The sequence below is a fragment of the Adiantum capillus-veneris genome, chromosome 13 (genome assembly GCF_014529385.1).
Source record: "Adiantum capillus-veneris isolate H3 chromosome 13, ASM1452938v2, whole genome shotgun sequence".
Lineage (NCBI taxonomy): Eukaryota > Viridiplantae > Streptophyta > Polypodiopsida > Polypodiales > Pteridaceae > Adiantum > Adiantum capillus-veneris.
The window spans coordinates 117,633,787-117,659,007 of NC_140943.1; the positions used below are offsets into that span (position 1 = coordinate 117,633,787).

At 43.0% G+C, this 25,221-nt stretch overlaps 1 protein-coding gene across 3 annotated transcripts in view; it reads left to right on the forward strand.

Annotated features, from left to right (window-relative positions):
• Positions 1-778: 778 nt before the first annotated feature.
• The window catches only part of LOC147444725 (putative protein phosphatase 2C 59), a 58,728-nt gene continuing 34,285 nt past the window's right edge, over positions 779-25,221 (forward strand). The window contains exons 1-6 of one of the 3 annotated variants that reach the window (XM_086527268.1): positions 779-1,137; positions 1,330-1,424; positions 21,288-21,350; positions 21,449-21,576; positions 21,769-21,867; positions 21,941-22,099. In XM_086527268.1, the coding sequence (XP_086383394.1) occupies positions 1,375-1,424; positions 21,288-21,350; positions 21,449-21,576; positions 21,769-21,867; positions 21,941-22,099 (499 nt within the window). In that variant the 5' untranslated portion in view covers positions 779-1,137; positions 1,330-1,374. Of the gene's footprint in view, positions 1,138-1,329; positions 1,425-9,761; positions 9,800-21,287; positions 21,351-21,448; positions 21,577-21,768; positions 21,868-21,940; positions 22,100-25,221 lie in introns of all 3 variants that reach the window. The other 2 variants (XM_086527270.1, XM_086527269.1) reach the window with 2 other exon arrangements.

Below are 25,221 nucleotides of genomic sequence, written 5' to 3' on the forward strand. Positions count from 1 at the left end.
CTGCAACCAAACTTCATAGTGAAGCTTGGATGTTCATGTGCATTTGACATCATTCTCAGAGCTCAAACTATCTAGTTTATGGTGATATTGTTCAATATGTAAGAGTGCTCCCCCATAGGTCCGACAGAGGCGCTATTCAGGGGCCCTTGAAACTCTATAACGTAGCCTCATAACCTGGGAGTGGAAAAGCACCCTCTATCGAAATTCACGAAGGCGAAGAACTTGGACGGTGTTTCAACCATCCTCCAGAAAGTTGAATCGACTCTACAACAACCAATAGTAGGTTAGTTGGTAAACATGCATCTGACATCATTCTCGGAGCTCAAACTATCTAGTTTCTGGTGATATTGTTCAATATGTAAGAATGCTCCCCCATAGGTCCGACAGAGGTGCTATTCAAGGGCCCTTGAAACTCTATAACGTAGGCTCATAAACCTGGTAGTGAAAAAGCACCCTCTATCGAAATTCACGAAGGCGAAGAACTTGGACGGTGTTCCAACCATCCTCCGAAAGTTGAATCGCCTCTATAACAGCCAATAGTTGGTTAGCTGGTAAACGTGTTCTATGGAGGACATGCTAAAAGTGTAGCTATGGGCACGTAATACACAGCCGAAGGCCAATCAGAAATACACGAGGGCCCTTTCTTTTTCTCCCCTATGGGTGGGTTGGGCGGGGCTCTATGTGTGTGAGAGAGAGTCTACGAAAGAGAGGGAACACATTATCCACTTTCTACAGTAGTTAACCTTAAAGCACGGAAAAGGGGCACAATATAAATGCAAAGTCTACCAGCACGCACCAACCACGTCACTCCAAGCTTCTGTGCGTCCCCGCTCTCCCTCGCGTCTTCTTTGGAGTCAAAGCAAAGCAACATACAGACGAAGACGCAGACTGTTATTCTCTCTCTCTCTCTCTCTCTCTCTCTCTCTCTCTCTCTCTCTCTATGCGCTTAGTTTCTTGGGTAACACCCACATACACATAGATCATCGGCATAGATAAACAATTAGGAAACAAACGCAGCAAACACGCCCATTTGCAATTCCACACAGAAGAAGACGTGTGTTGCATGCGCGCCCATACACACCCATGGAGAGGTTTTCACCTTAAGTAAGGTGCTCATCATCGTCAAATTGTCCCCAGGTATGTTCCAAATTTGAACTTCCCTTGCTGTTGGTCTTCTGTTTAGCTGGTTACCCCTCAGAAGACTCACCAAAAAGCATCTTGCGAAAGAGAATTATAATTGCATTTCCTTTTTCTGGCGTGGATTCGTCCACTCTAGAGTTAATTGCGCAGTTTTGAGTTAATTTGAGGATGGAATCGGGCTGTCTACAGATTTGTCTAGGTTGAGGTTTGTCCTTTTGTAAGGAGGAAAATGAAATGCAATACCAAGATGGGGATGCAAGAGTCGAATTGGTAATGACGTCAAAGTAGGTACTTCTTCATGCCCTTCTGAGCTAAGTTGGGCATCCTTTTAGTGCTCGATACACAAATGAAACAGTTTTTCGTGGAGATTTGGCAAGATGACTTTACAAGGCAAGCCGACATGTGATTAGAAATGTTGTCTAAAATGTCTAGCCCATCATAAGGACGATCTTCTCACTAGGAGAAAATGGGTGGCTGTTTTGTACGATTGGGCAGCCAAAAATCTGTCAATTATCTGCTGATCTGGATGTTTTGGATTTTATGGTGGGTTCAACTATGGTTTGCTTTGAGAAGAAAGTTGCTGCAACCTTTCTTTCTTGAACATTTATAGATAACCTTTGCTGATGTGGCAAGCTGGTCCGTGTTTCACGCTACTGACGATGATGTGGCAGCTGTGTGGAACCGCGTTTTACGGCAACAAGAGGACAGAGATTGCACCAAGCTTTTGGGAGGCCAGAGCTTTTAGACCTGATGCTTTGGGGATCTCCTTTTAGCATTCCTTGTACCAATTTATAAGGACCCTTGGGACCACTCTCTGAGAGCACTTGGACGTAGAGTCAGGGAGACTTGGACCCTTGGGAGTTGTACCTCGGTGATTGGCAATAAAGAAAGAAATATCGGAAGGGGCGCCAATCTTTGGGGCTGGTGCATCTCGAAGCGGAACTTTGCTGCTTTGTGTCGACTCTTCCTCTCTTCTTTTCCTCCTCCTCTATTCAAGTTCAATTTAGTTATTTGTAGTTTTTGCTTGTGTGTTGATATTGATTTCTTGCTTTGTGTCGGCTCTTCCTCGCTTCTCTTTCTCTCTCTCTCTATTCAAGTTGAGTTCAATTATTTGCATTTTTGTTCGTGTGTTGCTATTGATTTCTTGCTTGGAGTATCCAAGCCTATTTGAGCGGTATTAGAGCTCAGACAATTCTTCTTCTATGGAGGCTCCGATCCTTATTTGCAGCACACATGGGTTCTAGCAGTGAATTCGACAAAGACAACACCCCTCGGACTACTCCTTTGCGGGGAGATGCAGAAAACTCCAATCCAAGTGGGGGAAGAGAAGAGACTAATGGAGACTCCAATGGGAGAAAGCCTCCTTCCGATGATTTGGGAGGTCGTGGCAAATTTCTTGCAGGGATCTCTACAAGACAGAGTACTGACGTCAAATGCAAGTTGATATGTGTGTAAAAAGAATGATCAAGTACTCCAAGGATCCGAAATATGTGAAGTACCTAAAGACTCATCCACTTGAGGAGGTTCACTCATGATGGCGAGATGCCGTCCATTCACCTCTCAAGTCGGCTATTAGGAAGAAAGCAACTGCGAGTGCAGAAAAGCAAAAGCTATGCTCACAAGAAGAGTTTGACGACGCTCTTGAGTAGATGATTAGTCAGCTGATGAAAACCACAAAGCACTCTTGGAAGAAAAGCAAGACAGAGGAGTACCCCGGTTATTTGGGCCAGAAATCGACTTTCGAGGTGGCTAGCAAATTCAAGAAGCATGTTCATTTCGAAGACGACCCCGGTTTTTCTTCATCTTCATACAGTTCCGATAGTTCCTCTTCCTTTAGTTCCAACGAGGATGAGAGAAAGCGGAGAAAGGCCAAGAAGAGTAGATACAATAAAAAGTGTAGAAAGCACAGAAAAGCAATCTAGCTGTTCAAAGGAGAAGGCATTGTCCTCTTTTGATGGTTTGGACAATGAGAATAAGGGAAAAAAGATCAAAGAGTTCAAGGATGGGATCAAGCAGTAAGTTAGACACTCTTTCAGGCTGCCAAATGCCCATAGAGCTCTTGCATTCATACAATAGCTTTTTTGGGAGGTCGTTTCTTGGAAGCCCCAAGGTACAAAGGGCGGTGTCTTTTCTGAAAGGTAACACACAGACATGGTGGTCGACCCTGTTGTTGCACAAGGAAGCACCCAAGAAGTAGGTAAAGTTTAAAAGAATCGTCACTTCGGCATTTTTAACCAAAGAGTATGAAGAGGATGTCATCACTCTTGACATTATTTGAGGATGACAAGGGAAGACACTTTGGTTGTCACAAACTGCTGACGTGTCAAGCCACTAAAGAACGGAGCCAACCTGTAGATCCCGGCTTAATGGCTTAAACCCTAAGTGAAGAAGCTGAAGCAACAGGAGAAGTTTTACCGACTTACAAAGTCTTGCCGAGTGGCCTATTTTTAAAGAAAAGTTTTTGCCAACTTATGGGACCCTGTTTGATGGGGCCTAAGTGACACAAAGAATAAAGATGGACCTACACACGTGTAAAAGCCGATGATATGGCAGTTGTACAGACAATACAGAATTCCGCGATTTGCGTTGACTCTGCTGAAGTGGCAAACAATACGGAATTCCGCAATTTTCGTTGACCTCCTGTACGGATTTCTGTAAAAGGCGTTGATAGCTTTTTGGGTGCAGCGCTTTGGATGATATGCTTTTGAGTTTATTGCTTTTCATGTAATTGCTTTTGAGGCCAAGGGCCTTTTTATATGTGTAGAGGGCTCAATCTCTTACACGCTACGGTGAGAAGGTGCAGAGCGCGAGTACTGGCATTGTACTGAGTTCAAGTAATATAAAGAAATACCGAAAGGGGCGCCAAGGTTTGGGCCAGTACTTTCGTTCTATTCAATTGTCATTGAAGTGCTAAAAGTCTGTTCAGTCTGTTCTTTTCTATCGGCACGTGGTGTCCGTCTCGTGACAGTGGTATTAGAGCTTCAGCCGCGTGCTTTTTTGAAAGCATGCCGGTCCTATCAAAGAGCAGACAGAGCACTTGGGCACTCTGGAAATTTTATTTGACGAATTTCGTGGCCTGAAACCGAACTTATTAGCCACTCCCACTACTTCATCGCGCATCGGGCGCGCTTCTGTCTTCATCGCTCTGTCTTACAGGGCATAAGCCATAAAGATCACTTGCAAGAGAAGGACCAAGGATTTGTTTCGAGCTGCTGTTTTTCTGAGAGGCTGTGCCCATAATATAGAGGTTGATGACTATAGCTACCAAGCCGCACAACTCCAAGGCCTTGGCAAGCTTTCAAGGAACTTTTGCCCGAAGTTATATGGTTTCTGGCAGCTTCTGGCAGAGTGGGGTATCTAAAATGCTTGCCATGGAAACCTTAGCAGATTATAACTTGAAATTTCTCGACATCTCTCAATAGGTGTCTCTTCTCGAGCTGATAACCTTGGAGGCCCGGTGTGATTGCTATGTCTAGGGACTACTATCGCCGCCAGAGGAAGACTGTCTGTCCAAGAGCTGATGGACCATGCTTTGGTCGGCTACGACCTTATGGAAGGAATCTAACCCTAATTTTTGGTGTAGGTTTCAGGATGGAAAGTCAGTCGACTTTTCGAGCTCGACTGATGTCGAGATTGCTTTTTAAGTTCGAGTTTTGTTTGAGAACTTGTTTGGTGATCTTGTTTGGAATGGATGGTATCTGTTTTAAACTTGTCTTGGTGCCGATTTGAACTGTTTGACTCTGGTTTTAATACTGGTTTTAATGATTGGTGATTTTACTCCCGGGTGGAGTAGTGACAAATGAAGTTTGAGAATGCTTGCTCATTCATACTCATGGCCCGGACCCTTGTGGTTATTTGCGGAGGAAGTATTTGAAGGTTTGAGAAGTATTGTTTTTACTCATGGCCCGGACCCTTGTGGTTATTTACGGGGGGAGTATTGTTGTTGTTACTCATGGCCCGGACCTGGATGGCTATTTACGGGGGGAGTATTAAGAAGTCTTATCTTCAGTACTTGGCTAGCCCAGCACAAGCTCACCATAGACAAGAGACATGTAATGCAAACTTGGAATAATTGTTTACTCATGAAAGGAGCTTTAAGTAGATCTACAGTCTTACACCTTTCCAATGTGAACTTGGCCAAAGGTTAATAACCTTTAAAACTATACACAATGGGGGCCATTTGGGCCTTTAACCCAACAACCTCCCACTTAAAGGCATAAATGGCGCCTTTAAGCTACGTGACTCCCACCATCTCTATGCATAGATGATGTTGTGCTTTGGATCAACACTTAGTGAGAGCATCTGCTGGATTTTGTGATGTATGGATCTTAACCAATGTAATAAGGCCATCCTCAAGCACTTCTCGATGAAGTGGTACCGCACATCAATATGCTTTGTGCGTGCATGAAACATGGCATTCTTTGCCATACATATGGCACTCTGGCTATCACAACCAAGCATAGGTGCCTTGGTAGGCAAACCAAACTCACTGCATAGGCGTGACAACCAAATGGCTTCTTTGGAAGCCTCCATGGCTGAAATATATTCAGCTTCTGTCGTAGACAATGCAACAATCTTTTGCAATCTAGAACACCATGAAACAGCACCTCCTGCAAGAATAAACACATAGCCACTTGTGGATTTCCGTGTATCCACATCACCAGCCATGTCAGAGTCACAAAATCCCTTCAACTCCAATGGTCCTTTACCATAGCAGTGGCATTTGTTTTTAGTCCCTTTCAAGTACCTCATAATGGACTTCATTGCATCTTAATGCAACCTGCCTGGATTAGCCATAAACCGGCTCACAACTCCCACTGCATGGGCTATGTTAGGCCTAGTAGCAACCATAGCATACATAAGTGAACCACAAGTGATCATATGAAGAAGCAGTCTTGCCAGACCAAACCTCTTTAGGGATGTCACCTTTCAAAGACATGTGAGGGGATCGATTGCATATATGCACTGCAGTTTTGAAAGCTTCTCCCCAAAATCCATGAGAGAGATTAGCTGTGGACAGCATGCATCTCACCCTCTCACAAAGTGTCCTATTGAATCTTTCAGCCACACCATTAGAAGAGCGGCTGTATGGTATAGTAAGCTCCCTCTTAATTCCCAGATTTTTACAAAATTTGTTAAATTCAGCACTTGTGAACTCCCCCCCATTGTCCGTACGCAAGCATTTTAGCTTTCTACCTCTTTGGGTGGTCACAAATTTTGTTTGAGAGAGGATCATGGAAAATGACTAAAGGCTCAAGGCTGATTGTAAAGGGCACAAAGAAAGGGACACTTCATTGCAGGCATGGAAAGGCCGTGTTGGGCAAGTTTATTGCATTGGCTGAAATTAACTCTCACATGGAGTTGTGGCACAAGAGGCTTGGCCATATGAGCCAAAAGGGCCTTTCTAAGCTTTGTACTTTGAACAGGCTTGATGCTAAAGACACAAAGCTTGACTTTTGTAATGAATGTCAATATGGCAAGCAAGTAAAGCATTCTTATTACTTTGGTGTCTCTCGTAAATCTTGTGTGCTTGATCTTGTACATTCTGATGTATGTAGCATGCCTACTAAGTCTATGGGAGGTGCATGCTATTTTGTCTCCTTTGTTGATGATTATTCTAGGAAAATTTGGGTTTATTTGCTTAAATCTAAGGATGAAGCCTTTGCTGCGTTTAAGAATGCTGTAACCATGCATATTAATCTGACCAACAGAAAGCAAACTCTTCTTGATTCTCGGCACATATCTAACATCATGCAAGACAAGCTCATTTGTGCCATCTATGGAGAGATGCACTGTGCCAATACCCTCAATGGAACATGCATGATTGTTTCCAAGGTATACATGGCCACGCTTGCCTGCATCAAAAGTAGAGAAACACTCCTTGATAGGAGTCACATGAAATGAAGCACCGGAATCAACTATCCAAGTCTGGGATAATGCATCATTGACAGTCAACAAAGTATCAATAAGATCACTAAGGTGATCTGCATGTCCTGTGAATGAACATTAAGAGAGGCATCAAAGTCATAAGCATCATCATGTGACAAAGTGGTACACAAGATGTCCTCTACAGCCACATTGGCTTTCTCTTTGTTCTTTGAGCTATCCTGTGCATTTGTTTTGACTTCCTTCTTCTCTTTCTTTTTGTCTCCGCCATTCTTTTTTCGTTCTAACTCGGCTTTATAGTACCTGCAATCGGGTTTCTTGTGACCTTTCCTGCCACACTGATAGCAAGTCACATCACCCTTGCCTTTGCTGGTATTTCCCCTTTCCTTACTCTTACTCTTACTCCTTTGTGCATAGACATTCTTCTTCTCTGTCCTGCTTCTAACCATGTTGGTAGAGCTGCCTCCCCCTCCACTTGCTTTCCTCCTGATTTCCTCATTCAAGATAGAACCCCTAACACCATCAAAGGTCAAATTGGGGTTATTGGACAATGAAACCACCAATGTTTCCCATGACTGAGGTAAGGTCATAAGCAAGAAGATAGCTTTCAGCTTATCATCAAAGGAGGCAAGCCTGAATCCTGTAAGTGCGACAAAGTACCTGCGAACAACGACAAGTGCTCTGCAGCGCTCTTGGACTCATCTAGTTGCATGCCAACAAGTTTTCGCATCAAATGCACTTGGTTGACAGGCGTTGTATTCTCATACATTCCCTTTAACTTCTCCCACACATCAAAAGCACTTGTGAGACCTTTCACATCAATGATTGTCTCATCGGTCATGCCCATTTTAATGCATGTAACAACCTTCCTGTTCATCCTAACCCATGTTTCATCCGTCATATTCTGTGGCTTTACCTGTTCAAGTGCCCCTTCACAATCCTTAAGAAATAGGATTCCCTGGATCCTGTCTTTCCAAAGGTCGAAACCTGTTCCATCGAACCTCCTAATCTCAAAGAGATTCTTCACATCCGAAGAAGAGGAGGCCATAGTTGCACTAATAAGAGAGCTAATACGCTGAATTTTTGGGCAAAATGCACAAAAATCGGAGTATAGCTTCACAGAGGTGGGCACTACAGCTCCAAATGGTCATAGGAGCAATTTGGGGCAAAATAGGTCGATTTAGGCACAAAAAAAAAATTCTGAAATTTATGCGCAGGAAATTTCAACGAGTGAATTTGTGCTAAAAAACAACAAATTTTAGTTGTTTTTAGCCTCACAGAACATGCATAAGGCTAATGCACAGCCTTTAGAAGCATGTATGAGCAAAAGCCCCAATTTGTAGCATCAAATTGCACGAAATTGAGCCACAAATGGTCATACATAGCCAAAACTTGTCAAATGTGCGTAGATTGCATCAATTTGCACTTTTCCCAATGTAGTTGCATTATACAAACACTTGCAAAAACCTGTGTAAATTTGAAATTTGCTTAAAACACCTGTTTTGGGACCTGTTTTTCGGCAATTTCAGTGTTTTTGGGTAGCGAGGACCTAGCAAAGATGTTCCCACACCTTAATACATGATTTGCAAAACCTGTATTTTGCTGTCATAACCTGTAATTTGCTGATTTGGACCTAATTTCAGCCTGGTTTAGGTCAATTTGGCTTGCCGGGAGCTGTCTAGTGTCCGTGGACGAGTCTTTTGGCGATGAAATTGCTAAATCTCGCGTGAAAGTTGACCTCCTTGGCTGAAAATCAGCGTTTGCAGGTTTGGGAGCAATGCCTAATTGGGCTCTGATACCAGTTGATGAGCACGGAGCGGTGTGCGCAAGTGATATAGCACGCGAAGAAGTGCAGGGTGTGTATCTTGGAGAGGGCGAGTGCAAGCAGAGCAGATGGCGCTAGAGAACGAAAGAGAGAGAGAGCAGGAGCGCTACACGATTTGGGAAATAAGTGAATGAGTTGAAATTAACTCACATTCCCTTTATTATAATATATATGACCAATTTAAAGTTAGTGGCCAAGTTCAATGTGAACTTGGCCAAAGGTTAATAACCTTTAAAACTATACACAATGGGGGCCATTTGGGCCTTTAACCCAACATAGAGATCAACGAGATCTGGATGTGATGGTTAAATGAATATGATTTTAGTGCATCAAGATCTCTATTTGGATGAGATCGCTGAGTACTGTTGTTAGTGTAGCAAGAGTTCCGAAAGGAGGAGATGGCTACACAAAGATCTATGTGCATCAAGAGTTCTAGACTAGAGATTAGATGACTAGATTGAATGTTTACATATCGGTGGTCAGTGTGTACTAAGTGTTTGATTGGTGAAATGCATGCTTTGTGAAGTGTCTTCTGGGAATGATCATGTGCATTGTTTGCTTGAAATGTGAGAAAGGATATGAATCTGATAGTGATGAGAAAGGATATGAATCTGACAGTGACAAGATTTAGTGGAGCAAGACATCTGTGAAAGATCAACATGATTTGGATGTGATTGCTAAATATATTACAATGATCATAATTTGTATCTAGGACCCTCGATGGAAATATGATAGATGAATGTCTGATGTCTTTGTGCAAGTGATGGATGTGTGCAATCTAGTACATAGAGTCAATGTTTATTGAGCTAGTTTTTTGATCTTGTCTGTTTTCTAGGCGTAGTGGAGGGCAATTACAATTCTTTCAAGAGTGGGGTATGTCACAAGTTTTTTGATCTTGTCTGTTTTCCAGGCGTAATGGAGGGCAATTACAATTCTTTCAAGAGTGGGGTATGTCTATTGAGCTAGTTTTTTGATCTTGTCTGTTTTCTAGGCGTAATGGAGGGCAATTACAATTCTTTCAAGAGTGGGGTATGTCACAAGTTTGTGATGTGGCAAACGCAGAAGACATAGGGGTTGGGGTTTCAATAGTCTATTGTTGACCAACTTATGAAGTAAGGCCGAGGGGCCTAAACCCTAAGGACTTGGAAAAATCAAATTGCATAAAACATGCTGACGTGGCAAGTTGGCCTGTGTGTCATGCTGATGATGCTGACGTGGTAGTTGTATGGACCCGCGTTTTACGGTAGCAGAAGGACAGAGATTGCGCCAAGCTTTTGGGAGTTTAGAGCTTTTAGATCTAATGCTTTTGGGGCTTTGCTTTTAGCATCCCTTGTAACAGTTTATAAGGACCCTTGGGGCCGCTCTGTGAGAGCAGTTGGATGTCGAGTCACGAAGAGTTAGCATAGTTACCCGGAACGCGGAACGGGAACGGTGACGGGATCCCTGCGGAACGGGGGAACGGCTAGTGGTCCGGAACGGGAACGGCGCGGAACGGGAGGTATAAAAAACACCCAAATAGTGCATTTTTTAGCTCCTTGTGTTTAAATACAAGGAGTATTAGAGTGCTTTGATTGTAATACTCACAAAAAACTTGTTTTGAAGACCATTCAACCTTGCTATGACTAGATGATGATGATGATGAGAGAGAGAGAGAGAGAGAGAGAGAGAGAGAGAGAGAGAGAGTGGGAGGGAGAGGAAGAGAGCTTGAAGGCGTGAAGCCTTGAGCCTTGAGAGAGTGAGTCTTGAGAGGGAGAGATCTTGAGAGTGAGAGGGAGAGAGCTTGAGCCTTGAGGATTAGCTTGTGGAGAGAAAGGGGGAGGGGGGTGCATTTTATGAGTCCTTGAGGCCTTGTACACTTCAAAAAGAAGCCCAAACATTTACTTCAATTTTTCAATTTTTGCCAAATTTGTTTGTAGCCGTTGGCCATTCCAGGGGCATTCCGGAACGTTCCGGGGGCGTTCCGGAACGGCCGTTCCGGTTTGCATTGGCCACCCGGAACGTTTCGGGACGTTTCGGAACGTTCGGGAAGGGAACTACCCCCCGGAACGCCGGAACGGGGGCTAGGGAGCGTTCCCCGGTAACTCTGAGAGTTAGACCCTAGGTGATTGGCAATAAAGAAAGGAATACCGAAAGGGGTGCCAATCTTTGGGGGCAATGCATCTGGAAGCGGAACTCAGTCGCTTCGTGTCAAGCCTCTTTCTCTCTACCCTCTCTCTCTCTCTCTCTCTCTCTCTCTAATCAAGTTCAGTTCAGTTATTTGCAGTTTGTGTTCGTGTGTTGCTATTGATTTCTAGCTTGGAGTGTCTAAGCTTGAAACACTATCACCGCTTGTTTTTAAAGCACCAATTGGTTTCAGTGATACTAGAGCTTGGGTGATTATTCATTTGTGGAAGAGGAAGCAGGTGAAGAGCGGTTATCACACCCAAGAGGATGCGCCTTTACGAATCTAGACAATGACACTGAAAGAAAAGCAAAGGGTGATAATCTTTTGGACTATTTTCTAGAGTATTTTAAGGTTCCTAGGTATGGTAAGCATATGCAAGAGAAGGCTCTGTAGATGGTGTTCAAGCAGTGGAAGTCACCTCCTAATTTTCGGATTAAAGATACAGGTAAAAGACTCTAGTTTCTAAACATTAGTGACAAGTTCTATTGTAATGAAAGGCGGGACGATTGGAATTGGAGAGACAAGTCATCCCAAACTACAAACTTGTGGCTCGCAAATCTTTCTACAAGGAGTAATTGAGGTACTAAAAGAGAGCTAGAGATATTAGACTTGATAGTAGAAGAGAGAGGGCAATGGAGAGCTTCAAAGTTGGGAATTTCCAAGAGGGGTGAGGCCTCAAGCTTGACCCTTGACTCGTGAAGTGGGAGAGATGGGAGAGAGAGACTCAAGATGGGAGAGGTGGAAGAGGAAATTTGCAAGAGGAGAAGGTTTGCAAGAGGTGGTCTTGACAGATAAGGCTTGAGCTATGAGAAGAGGCAAGGGTGCTCTGGTATATAGCCTTCAAAGACAGACTCCAATTTAACAGAGAAGCAAGGCTGAGCATTCCATTCCCCATTCCCATTTCAACTTCTTGTTCCGAATCCCCATTGCGTGTTCTAGACGTGAGTATCCGTGATAGGAAATGCATGAACGCAACATGATGTTCTCGCACAATTCTGAGGAATAGTTTGAGTAGAGAGAAACGGTGCAACCACATTCCATGCATAGTCAAAGACTTGGTACACGACTTATATACAATTGATAGGTTGGGGGAACCATGTGTGGTTTTGTGATTTTAGGCCACACATCAGCACAATCTAAGATGAGTTGCCTCAATACTTCTAGAGTGTGATGAAAGCATTGATTGCGTGAGCAGGGATGGTGTAGGGATGTCCAAGCTATTTATTGAGGCGGTCCGGGGCGGGCAACAAGAGAGGCGACCTCTAAACACCCCTCGAGGCTCCCGTGTTGCTCAATTGGGGCTGGGGCAAGCACAAGCAAGAAAAGCAACACACAAATCCACAACCAAAAAGTGAAGGGGCACTATCTAGTTATGGCATGCGAACTTGGACGCAAGAGAGATTTTGTTATAACCAAGCAGAGGTGCAACAAAAACACACGAGCAATCTCACACCAAAACACACACCAAATGGAGCAAGAGAGAGCTAGAACAAGGGGAGAGAGAGAGAGGAATGGAACTTGCATAATACCTCATTTGTGACTTGCAAATGGAGATGGTTCATTTATGACGCTATCTTAGAGCTTGTAAAAAACTATCCCAATGCTTAGTGATGCTAAACATTAAGGTGTGGGAGACCTCTCACCACAATACCCTCTTACAATGGACATAGATTTGGGAATGAAAACACACAAAATACTTTCTCAAACAAGCTCAAATGATAGAACTTAAAAGACATTAGTCACCTCGCATTTACCAAAGCACCTTACACAAGTGGAAGGACAAAGATTTTGAAGCGAAGCACGCCTTTGAAGCACCAAAACATCAATTATTGATAGTGGAAGAGCATGTACAATAGTGGTTTGAGATAGGGCACTCACACTCTCTCACTTTGCAATGTGTAGCATCAAAGTTTCTCTCACACTAAGTGTGAAGCTCACAAGGTGATGGCTATACATAAAGTGATGACGTGGCTACCGACAACAAAAACCCTAATTTCTGCTAGAAACCGTAAAATTCCTACAAACCCTAATTTATGCCAGAAATCCTAATTTTCGAAAATCGCGGAGGTGATTTTTTTTTTGGTTTTTTTGAGCGACGCAAATCTCAACTTTTGGCTACGCTTTGGAAGATAGAGAGAGAGAAAGGCATAATTGCTTTTTGTTGCTCTCATTGAGAGAGAGAGAGAATCTGCTTTTGCTTTCAAGCTTTTGGGCATCCCTTGTAATCTTTATATAACGGTTTAGGGCTCACTCTGCAGAGCATCTGGACGCAGAGTCTGAGAGTGAAACCGTAACCGCTCTTGTACTTTGACATTGATTTAATACATAAAGAAATACCGAAAGGGGCGCCAGTCTTTGGGGCCAATATCTCTAGGCACAGAACTTCGCTGGGCCAGTGCAAATCTATTGTGATCTGTGAATTGTTTTGAAGTGGTTATTTGGTGCTGTCGCGATTGATTCTTGACTTGGAGTGTCCAAGTCTGTTATAGTGGTATCAGAGCACGGCCGATTTCTCTTCTACGGAAATCCGATCCCCAAATTTTTTTTCCGCGGCACCTATGGCTTCACGCAAGGATCAGTCGACTCTCTCTGCATCTGGAGATGCGGGCAGGGATCACAACGAAGATTCCGGCAAAGAGTATGGCCCGCCTCGGTCTACTCAGGCGGAGCAAAGAGAGATGAAGCGTCGTCAATTGATCGGCGATGCAACAAAGATGATGCTCAGTTTTGTGAAGGATCCGAAATTGGCAAAATATATGAGCGAGACTTCTTTTCAGGAAGTATGCACAGTGGCAGAACACCACTACACCACCCTTGAAACCCGCTCTCAAGAAACTTTCTGATCACAACAGTATACAGAGAAGGAATTACAAGAGGTGGTTGATGCACGGATTGCTCAGCAGAAGAAAGCACGGCAAAAAACAGAAGAAAAGCACCGACTTCCCGAGATATTTGGGTGGTCAGTCGACTTTTGACAAGGCAAAGAAACAGAGGAAGCGTGTTCAATTTGAAGGATTACCCAGTTCTTCTTCTTCTTCTTCTGACAGTTCTTCTAGCTCTTCAGATTCGAGCGAAGAAGACAGAAAAGGTAAAAAGCGAAGCAAGAAACAAAGCTTCGGAAAGGGCAAGAAAAAGGCAAAGAAGGCTAAATCTCGCCCAGAGACTGACAGTTCTACTGAGGACTCGTCTACAGACAGCTCAAATTCGGATGACGGAAACTTTTATGCGAACAAGAAGAATTTTTACAAAGCCAACCAATATGACTTTCTCGAAGATAAAAGCAAGAAAGTCCGAGAGTTTAAGGAAGGTGGCGACTCGATCAAGTTTGATACTTTTTCAGGATACTCATATGCTTCAAGGCTTTGTCTTTTATACAGCAGTTTGACATCGCTTTCGCGGGAGGACGCTATTCAGAGCACTCCAAGATTCAAAGAGCTGCCTCTTACTTTAAGGGGAATGCTTGTACTTGGTGGTCGACGCTACAAGACTGCGCTAGTTAAATGGCTGAAACTTAAGAAGCTTTTTATTTCTTCTTGGTTGACGCAAGAATATGAACGAGATGTACGAGCTGCTTGGAACCATCTTCGGATGACCAAGAAAGATACAATCAATGCTTACTGTGAAAGATTTTGGAGCTCTTTTCTACCCGCCTCTTTATTCAAGAAGACCTCGTTCAGAGAACAGATTGAGCGGTTTACCTTGGGTCTACCTACAGAGATCTGAGATCACTGCTTGGAACAGAAGTCAGCTTCTATTTAGGAGTTGATGAGTCATGCGAAGCGGGGCTTTGCCATTCACTTTGGCAGTCTGACCTACCCCACAGATGAGGCCATGACACAACGAGCCGAACAGACTTCTGGGAATGAAACTAGAAAGAAAAAGAGCAACCCAGAGAAAAAGGATGCAAGACCCAAGCTTACTCCTGAGGAGAGAGCTCGCTTCATGAGAGAGGGGAAGTGCTTTGGATGCGGGGAACATGGACATATCTTCGCGAAGTGCCCTAAAAAGGCACAGAAAGAACAGAATGATAAAGACGACGACAGGCCTGAGAGTTCGAGAGCAGCTGAGGAACGTGGCAGAAAAGGCAGATAGAAAAGCAGAATTGGTACCACATGGCGTGAGACCTGCACCGAATCTAATGAATGAAAATACAAACTTTGCCGCTTTTGGGGCAAAGTGAAGGATCATAAGCTCTTTTGAAGGAGCCAAGACAAACTTCTTTTCTCTTGGAATTGGTGGCTCGATTTGGAATTACGCCCGACAGACTGACGCAACATGCGGAGGTAGTTCGACTGGCACCCGGATGGGATGTTGCCATTACACCGAGCATTGGCAAACTTCGTTTGCAATGACAGGGGTGTTCAGGGCACGCGAGTGACGTTCTACTCAGGATCCCTTGGTACCACAAGAACTACGCCGTGGTTGACTACCGGGCCGAGAAAGCAACTTTGATAAATGAAGGGCTCAGAGATTGTACTTGATGAGCTTTAGTTTCTTTAGTCATTCTTTTTGGGGAGAGAACTGAACGATGGATAAAGGTTGAATATGTTTTGACCTGATCAAAAGAACGCCAAGATTTTCTCCACACTCATGCCGATTGCTTTTTAGAGGGCTTGAAGATCAGACCATTGATCTGATACCTGGAAGCACGTCACTGAACCGGCCACCTTACCGTGTGAGCCGAGTACAGACTGAAAAGATTATGAACCAAGTGAAGACCTCTTGGAAAAGGGTCTTGTCCAGCCTAGTACTTCACCGTACTGCTCTCCACTGTTGCTGGATTTGAAGAAAGACGGATCTTGGAGAATGTGCATCGATTATAGAGCTCTCAACAAAATCACCATCAAGAACAGATTTCCGTTTCCTAGGATCGATGATACACTCGACAGGTTACAGGGATCCTCGTGCTTTAGAGATAGACACTACCCGTGATTGGCCCAATTTGAAGAATGTCCACGAAGTTTGAAGCTTCTTTGGACTGTGTTCGTACTACAGACGGTTCATTCGAAAGCTTGCAGAGGTTGCTTCCCCTTTTGCATATCTTGATACAGAAAGGAGTCTCTTTCTCGTGGGGATCCATAGAGGTGACTGCCTTTCCGACATTGAAAGAGAAATTGACTACAGGACCAGATTTGACTTTGCCGGACTTGCAGAAGTCATTTCAAGTATTTTGTGATGCTTGTGGTCGTAGTCTGGGTGCGGTCTTAATGCAAGAAGGCCATGTCATTGCTTACGAGAGGCGATTGTTCTCTAGGCCGGAATGACAGCGCAAATTTATGTGAAAGATACAGATTTTGCAGATATTTTCACACGGATACGGGATGGGGAGACAGTAGCAGGATATTCCATTCGGGAAGGCTACTTGATGAGAAAAACCATGTTGTGCGTTACACAACCGTTGAGGGTTTAGGTTATGACTGAATGCCACTGTCCACCTTTTACGGGTCACCACGGCATTGCTACCACCATGAAGGGGGTAGAGAGATACTTCTTTTGGGCGAGACTCAAAAAGGATGTGGAAGAGTTTGTGCGCAGTTGCTTAGTATGCCAGAAGGTCAAGTTTGACAGGCATAAGGCACATGGATTGTTACAGCCTTTACCCATACCCACCCGCCCCTGGGAAAGTATTGCAATGGATTTCATTTTTGATCTCCCGAGAACACAGAATGATCATGATGATTTTCCGATTACATGGCACGTCTGAGACGATTGTCTCTGACAGAGACCCCAGATTTGTGAGTTTGTCTTGGAAGGCAATTTGGGAGAACATTGGCACGCGGTTGCAGTTCTCGTCATCGTTCCACTTGCAGACTGACGGGCAATCTGAGATTGCCAATTCAGTGGTTTTATATTTATTGAAGTCTTGTATCTCGGAACAGAGGACTCAATGGGAAAAGAACTTACCTTTGGTGGAATTTGCCTACAATAACACGATACACTCTTCGACGGGGAAGACGCCATTTGAGATTATTGAAAGTGTTGCGAATGTTCCATCCTTCCTGAGCACAAAAGATTAGATATTTGAAGTGGATGAATATTCGCGAGATTTGGATACGGCTTTTGCCAAGGTTCGCGAGACTTTGCAGAAGTCTCAAGAACGACAGAAAAAGACAGCGGATCGCCATCGTCACGACTTGAAACTGAAGGAGGATGATTGGGTGCTCTTACGTTTTGAGAAGGCATGCCTATGAAAGAAAAAGGGAAAGGAGAGGCTTTTTCCAAAGCTTAGTATGTGATACTACGGACCTTTCCAGATTACTGAAAAGATAAATCATGTCTCCTTCCGATTGAAACTGCCAGATACTTGGAGGATTCACAATGCATTGCATGTGAGTCTCTTCAAACTTGTTAAGGGTGATGTGCCTGATGATGGGGAGCCTGATGAGCAATCCGAAGTGGAAGAAAACGAGGAGATCCTTGTTCCTGAACAGATTTTGGCACATAAGGATACGAAGAAAGGTAAAGTCCGAAGGCGGTTCTTGGTTAAGTTCAAGAACGATCCTGCATTTGATGCGAAGTGGATGGAGGAGGAGGACCTAGCAGATACTCCTCGGATTGTGAAACTTTACCTCGATGCTTTGGTTTAGCATAGTCTACTCCAAACGGAACCCGGAAATTCAGCTTGGCCGAAGATCTGGTGCAGTGGGATGCACAAGAGGGGAGTTACTCTGCTCCTTTATCAAGAGATACCTTCATTTTGATAGTAAAGTCATTGATGTCTCTTTGATCTTCAGGGATACTGAGAGCTGACAGTATTCTGCTGGATGACTTTATGAAATGGAATTCTTGATAAAGATACTGATTTGTTCTTGACTTCTTTTGAGTGCAGGAACTGATAGACGAAATGACTGCAGCATTTTGGTCTGATTGATCTCGAATAGACATGGTTGCAATAGGGGTTAGTCAATCGGACATTGATGAGGTCCTGATTGGACCTAGATGTGATTGCTAGCTACATTGCCGATAAATCATGGTCTAAGATTCGAATGAATGTTGGATGTCATGTGAGGTCTAGTGATGTCCTGTGATGTCGTGTGATGTGATTGTCGATTTGGTACATGTGCAAGATGTGTGTCCCTAGTACGTAGATACTAACAGTCAGTGTCTGCTAAGACGGTTTATGGCTTTTGTTGGTTTTGCAGGTGTAATCGCAGTCAATTACAATGCTTTCAAGAGGGGGTATGTCACAAAGTAATGACGTGGCTATCGGCAGCAGAAACCCTAAAATTCTTGCAAACCCTAATTTTTGCCAAAAACCCTAATTTCCGGAAATCGCGGAGGTGATTTTGTTTTTTTGTTTTTTGAGCGACGCAAATCTCAGCTTTTGGCTACGCTTTGGAAGATAGATAGAGAGAAAGGCATAATTGCTTTTTGTTGCTCTCATTGAGAGAGAGAGAATCTGCTTTTGCTTTCAAGCTTTTGGGGCTCTGCTTTTGGGCATCCCTTGTAATGTTTATATACACGGTTTAGGGCTCACTCTGTAGAGCATCTGGACCCAAAGTCTGAGAGTGAAACCCTAACCGTTCTTGTACTTTGATATTGATTTAATACATAAAGAAATACCGAAAGGGGCGTCAGTCTTTGGGGCCAATATCTCTAGGCACGGAACTCCGCCGGGCCAGTGCAAATCTATTGTGATCTGTGAATTGTTTTGAAGTGGTTATTTGGTGCTGTCGCGATTGATTCTTCGACTTTGAGTGTCCAAGTCTGTTACAAAATCTCTCTTCGTGTACAGGGTGCTTTGTGAGATATTGGAGATCATTTACAAGAAGGAGAGGGGTCTATTCATAGGTTGAGACCTGTCCTTAAGATTATTGAAAATCCTAATTTACAAGTTAATCAAATTGAGATTATGGTTTTTTTAAATGTCAAATTATTGTGGGCCTTCTTTTTCTGCTTGAGTCATAGATGTGGGCTCAAGAGAAAGCATTATTGGTGATAGATAAAGGTGAGAGAGAGAGAGAGAGAGAGAGTCTTTACTATATGTACAAGTCTTGAGGTGAGGTGCCTTTTAAGGTTAGGTCAAAGATGTTTTGTGTTAGTAGGTTAGTAGTTAGGAATCACTAAAATGTTAACGTTACATTTACAATGGATAAAATGAGTTGAAGGATTGAAGGAGGATGGATGAATGAAGTGAGGGAATTTCTGTGATGGTGAAGCTATGAAGAAGTTTGGACTCACCCTTGTGTAAATCGTAAAAAATAGCTACCGGTTTTCTTCTTCTTTATGCCGCCGCTGTCAACGTTGATCAACAGAAAGAAATTGCTGATGTTGGTTGATGAGAATCCCCAATTAGAAAAGATTAAGCATAGTTTATATGCTAAATTTTATTTATATAGAGAAGGGGCAACAAGGAATTGTAATTTAGAGATGATAGAGAGAGACATAGAGAGGATGTATGTACATGTAGAAGCTCCTATGAGAGTTATGGAGGTCAGAGGGATGGTAATGGTGAAGAGGGTGAGAGAAGCCATGGAAGGTGCAGGTTTGAGTGAGGGGTATATTTTGTCTTTTGATTACATTTTCAAATTCAGAGTGGAGATGGACGCCGAAAATTGCACCAAGACGCCTGTTTTTCCTCTCGGTAAAAGTCTTCAGTGGCCCCCTCTTTTGTTCAATTTGCATAATGCTCCAAGAGTGAGCCCCTCCATGCATCATGGAATAAAATTGATAATTGAGATGCCCTTTACATATGTATAGATGTGGATTATTTGCAAATATGATAAAAAACAGGTTAATGTACAAACAATTCATGAAATCTAGAATAGTGCCATTTGTATATAAATATAAAATGGAAAAAAGAAATATATGATAATATAGGGAATCAAATGAGGGGCCCTCATTTGTTTTTATTGATGTATGACTATTTACAAGAAGTAAAGAAAAAATGCATGTAAAAAAATGGTAATTTAGTAAAAGAGAATGACGAGGTAAAATGTATTTTTGTGATTTTTTTTCAAAGTGGGTTCATGCTAAAATTTAGAGAGGCTTGGATAAAAAGGTTTATTTATAGAATAGAGAGGATGTACAGTGGTAGGAGAATTATGGTAACGGTGAGTCAATGTATATAACATGCTTAGGTAAATAATGCACACCTAGATAAACTTATTTAAATAATTATCAAAATAATTATAATAAAATCTTTATATTTAGGTCCTATATACAACAAAATATTCACACACAAATGGGGCATAAAATATTTTTATTTTTTGTTTTTATTTATTTTTTTGGCTCAACTAACCCAATGACTAGCTACCTGAGGGTTTTCAGGAGTTATTAAGAAAGTCCTCTAACTCACCCACACCTATGTATAGTGTAAAGGTGGAGATAACCACAATGTTTAAGTGATTTTGATAAGGTGAGGTAGCTCACTATGGCAATTCCGGAAAGCCAAAAAACGGCTATCAATATAATGAGGGTGATGACTTTCACTTTTTGTTTGGACAAGCGTCAAAGACTTAGTTGTGATTTTGTCTTTGCCAACTAGCTCGAGTTGTAGAAGGATTTTGAGCACCGCTACTCTTTCTTATGCAAGGGCTCTTAAGAAATTATTTGACAGATATCTGTCCTCTCAGTGCATGTGGGGACTTTTTCCTTGGTGGCAAGATGCGACAAGACATGATGTCATAGAGGAAATGTTGAATTAGGGGTGAACCATGAGGGTAGGTGACATGATGTTTTGTTTCAATGGTTAAGCCTTCTGCAGTCGCCTCATGTATTCTATTGAATTCCAAATCAGAGGTTCTGTCACATGGGTCTGTTGCTTTGGTGAGTACTTCTCCTCGGAGAGTGAGCAAGTCTGGTGTCATGTCATAGTTTTTAAGGTCCATAGGTTTCTTTGTATGCTTCTTGCCAGCTGGTCACATGGCTTTTGAGTGTTGTGGTTTTCAATGAATGCAACAAGTTGTACATGATGAAAAATAGAAACAGAGGGAAAAAGGATTACTTTTGCAAGTATATCACCTATATATTATTAAGCCTTTTTAAAAGGATCAGCTCGAGTGGATGCAAATTTTTTAGGAGATCTTTTTGGGGTATCATTTGCATTGTAACCAGAACTCGCTCATGGTTGGAGTCCTGTGTACTGTATGATCCAACATTCACTGTATATGATATCGTGTAAACAAATATTCATAAAGCGGGCTTATCTTAATCTAGTATGTTTGTACATGTAGGTTTATTACATGTCAGGAGATTAAAAGCATTTGCATTTTGGAGTTTTTGTTCTTGATTTTATGGCTTTCATTATCAAGGGACTTTTTGTCTGTGCAGTCAAAAAAGGGGATTGCAGACCATGAGTGACGGCACCTTTGATAGCCATGGGGGAGGTCTCAGGTTGACATTTCTGATCTCTTGCAATAAGTTACATTTATCATCGGTCTCATACAGATTGATTTATTTGGAGTTTTGATCGTGGGCTTGAGTTTTGGCAGTGATGATAAGAAAATTAGATTTGGTTATTCAAGCTTACAAGGGCAGAGAAACTCCATGGAAGATTTCGTTTATGCCAAACTCTCAGAAGTTGATGGCCAGGTTGTAGGATTTTTTGGGGTTTTTGATGGTACAATACTGGCTCTTATCTTGCTACGAGTCCCTCTTTTCAATTCAAACTCATTCATGTGCATGCTTGCAGAAGAGACAGTTGCACATTCATATTTGGTTAGGTTTTGCGTCACCGAGGTGTTGTCACCAATGCAATCAGATTTTGCAAACTATCATTCTAAGAAAGTAAAGCAATATTCTTTTCAAACAGGCCACGCTGGTGCAGATGCAGCTAAATATGTTAAGCAACACTTATTTTCTAATCTTATCAAGCATCCCAAGTTTGTCAGTGACACACATACTGCCATAGGTATGCTGCTCTTCCCATTTTATTTTTTATTTGTGACTCACTGTTAACACTAAACTTTGAAAGCTCCTTACAGAGGAGACTTTTAAGAAGACCGACTCTGAGTATTTGGAAGCTCAGGCCAATCAGGGCCGTGATGCCGGCTCAACTGCCTCAACAGCAATTTTGGTGGGGGACCGCCTTCTAGTTGCTAATGTAGGAGATTCCAGAGCTGTACTATCGCGTAGGGGAGAAGGTAATTGCTTAGTGGTTTATGTAAACTTTTCTGCTAGCGTTTCAACTTGTGTAAGTGAAGTCACCTCAGGTACTTTGTGGTGAGATTTGCAACTATTTTTCAGATAAATATTAGTTACTCTTTGTAACTTTCCATTGTTTGTAAGCTTGATCTTTTCTACATTCTTCTTTATTTTTTTGTTTTTTGCAGAAAGTGCAGTTTTCCTCTTGTCATTTGGTTTGCGGGTTTGTTGATTTTTTTTTTTTTTGTTGATACCAGCTTCTGAGGCAAATTTGTGTGCGCTCTTGCATGCAGGTGCATTATGTGCAGGTCTGCAAGAGTGCATGCAGTGTGTGTGTGTGTGTGTGTGTGTGTGTGTGTGTGTGTGTGTGTGTGTGTGTGTTGTCCCTTGCACAAGCTTCTACTGCCTTCACTTGGATTGGGGCCAAATTTGGGTGAGTTTAAAATTATCCAGGGACGAGGGAGTTTGTCTTTCCCAGGCGAAATGCATTTGTGAGTGCCTCCCTGTCACAAGGCGGGCACCACGTGCCAATAGAAAAGAACAGACTGAACAGACTTTTAGCACTTCAATAACAACTGAACTGAGAGAGAGAGAGAGAGAGAGAGAGAGAGAGAGAGAGAGAGAGAGAGAGAGACGACACGCGACACGGAGTGGCGGAATTCCACCCCAGAGAGTATTGGCCCCAAACCTTGGCGCCCCTTTCGGTATTTCTTTATATTGCATCAACACAGTACAAGCCGGTACTCTAGACTCTGCACCTTCGTACTGAAGCATGCCAGAGAATGAGCCCTAGCCTCATATTTAAAGGCCCTTGGTCTGAAAAGCAGTTATAGTAAAAAGCCTTTAAAACTCAAAAGCTTCTGGTTCAAAAGCAAAGCCAAAAAAAGCTGCCAGCGTAAATCATGGAAATCCGTACAGCCTGCCACGTCGCAAAACGCAGAAATCTGTCCTTAGGGTTAGGGTTAGGGTTTCTGCAGTTTTAGGGTTTCTGGCAGCAGAATTAGGGTTTGCAGGTTTTAGGGTTAGGGTTTCCAGAATTAGGGTTCAGAAGTTAGGGTTTCTGACAGAAATTAGGGTTTGCAGGTTTTAGGGTTAGGGTTTCCAGAATTAGGGTTTCAGCAGTTAGGGTTTCTGGCAGAAATTAGGGTTTGCAGGTTTCTGCTCCCGGTCAACCACGTCATCACTCTGTGACACTTCTTCTGTTGCTTGTTCCTTTTAGGGTTTAGGCCCCTCGGCCGGTAGCTCCGCTCTTCAGTAGGTCGACACGTCAGCAGTTTGTTACACTCCTAGAGTGGAGCTTGCCGCATTTGTGACCTGGGCTCTTTAGGTTAATTTTCAACTCTTACCCTTAAAATGTTTTTTTAAAATATGCTTAGTTAAAACGAAAACCGAAACAGGAGTTCAATGAGCCCGCTTGCATGCACACACTTTTCTTTTTCTATAGATCTTTCTTGATTGATTTACAAGTGGGGAACGTCAAGGTGAGGAAAACCCATTAGAAAGATCAGATACAATGAGAAGAACATAGAAGTGTTCTATAATGTGAAGGCTCTAAAAGCAAACATAGGAGAGGTGTAGGATATCAGGGGATATGTCCCTGACATCAAGGCCAAAATGTAAGGATTTTCTAAGTGAAATCTTGAACGAAGGAAAGGGATTTGCATCATGCTGATGGAACATGCGAAAAATTGATGCCACAAAGACCATAGAGCCCAAAATCTGACCATGTGAAGAAGACGGCAAAACATTGAAGGGAACAATCTCCCAGAGGGAGGTCTACCAGTGACCAAAGGCGGAAGTGGTAACATGCATACACTTTTCTTTTTGGTAAATCTTGCTGATATAATTTACAAGTTTGAAACCTCAAAGCAAGGATTACCCATGAAAGAGACGAGATACAAAAAGTGGAGCACCATCACGCTCCAAGGGCTAGAAACAATCAAAGCAAATCCTATAGACATCAAGAGTAATGTCCCCAGCATCATAAGCAAAATGCAACGCTTGACCAAGCGACAATTTGAAATAAAGAAACAGGTCAACATTAGTGCCTTGAAACATTAAGAAGTTGCAATGGTGCCAAATGGCTTACAAAACCCAAAATTTGACGTAACCAAAAAAAAAAAACCATAAATTGAGACTGCAGAGATTGAAGCACCCCAAAAAGCCAAAACCATCCGTGAAAAGTGCCAGAAGGAAAATGGAGCCGAACGACACTTGTCGAACGAAGTATGTGGAGTAGCAACAACCCCACAATAAGTGCGGCACAGTCTCCTCAACTTCATGGCATCTGAAACAACGAGAAGGTGCAATATGCCATGCATGCAATAGGCTGCCAACAGGTAGAGCTCCCACCAAGCAACGCCACAAAAATATACGTTCCTTCAGAGGGAGGTGATTACCAAATGCTCGACAATGTCGTTTCCACCATAAGGAGGACTTGGAGAGTGACCACATCTAATTACCATGACGCGCAATCCACGCAACAGATTGCAAGAGGGCATAAACATTGCCGGCTGAAATGTATTCCAGCTGGTATCAGCAAGATTAAAACCGGAGCGGGAGTCCACATTCAAAGGAGGAATAGGTGAGAGTTCAGCAAGCATCCTTCGAATCCCCTGCCAAAGAGGAGAATAATGGAGCCCCAATTGAAAACGAGATGCGGCATCAAAGAACAACAGAACATGACCCGTGTCATCCACCACCTGAACATGACCCGTGTCATCCACCACCTGAACATGACCCGTGTCATCCACCACGTGATGTTCCTAGTATATTCCTTTTTGTGAAAGAAAATAGGCTTGGCGAGGAGACCGCTAGACCAAAGTCGAAGAGAAAGCCTTGCTCCAATGCAGGCTCTCCAATCGAAGGGAATTGCTGAGAGAGGATTGTCGACCATGCCATTCCAAATGCGATGACTTCCCAATATGTTGGCTGCCAATGACCAAAGGACGGTGTACCATATACGCACACGTGTTATACCATGAGTGTCTAGGGTTGTTGTTCCACCAAGACTGGCAATAGCGTAGCTTTTTGAGCGAGAACATGACCTCGCAAATCCAAAATATTCAGCCCTCCAAGGCGCTTGGGAGAACACAACTTGTCCATAGATAACAGTCGGAGA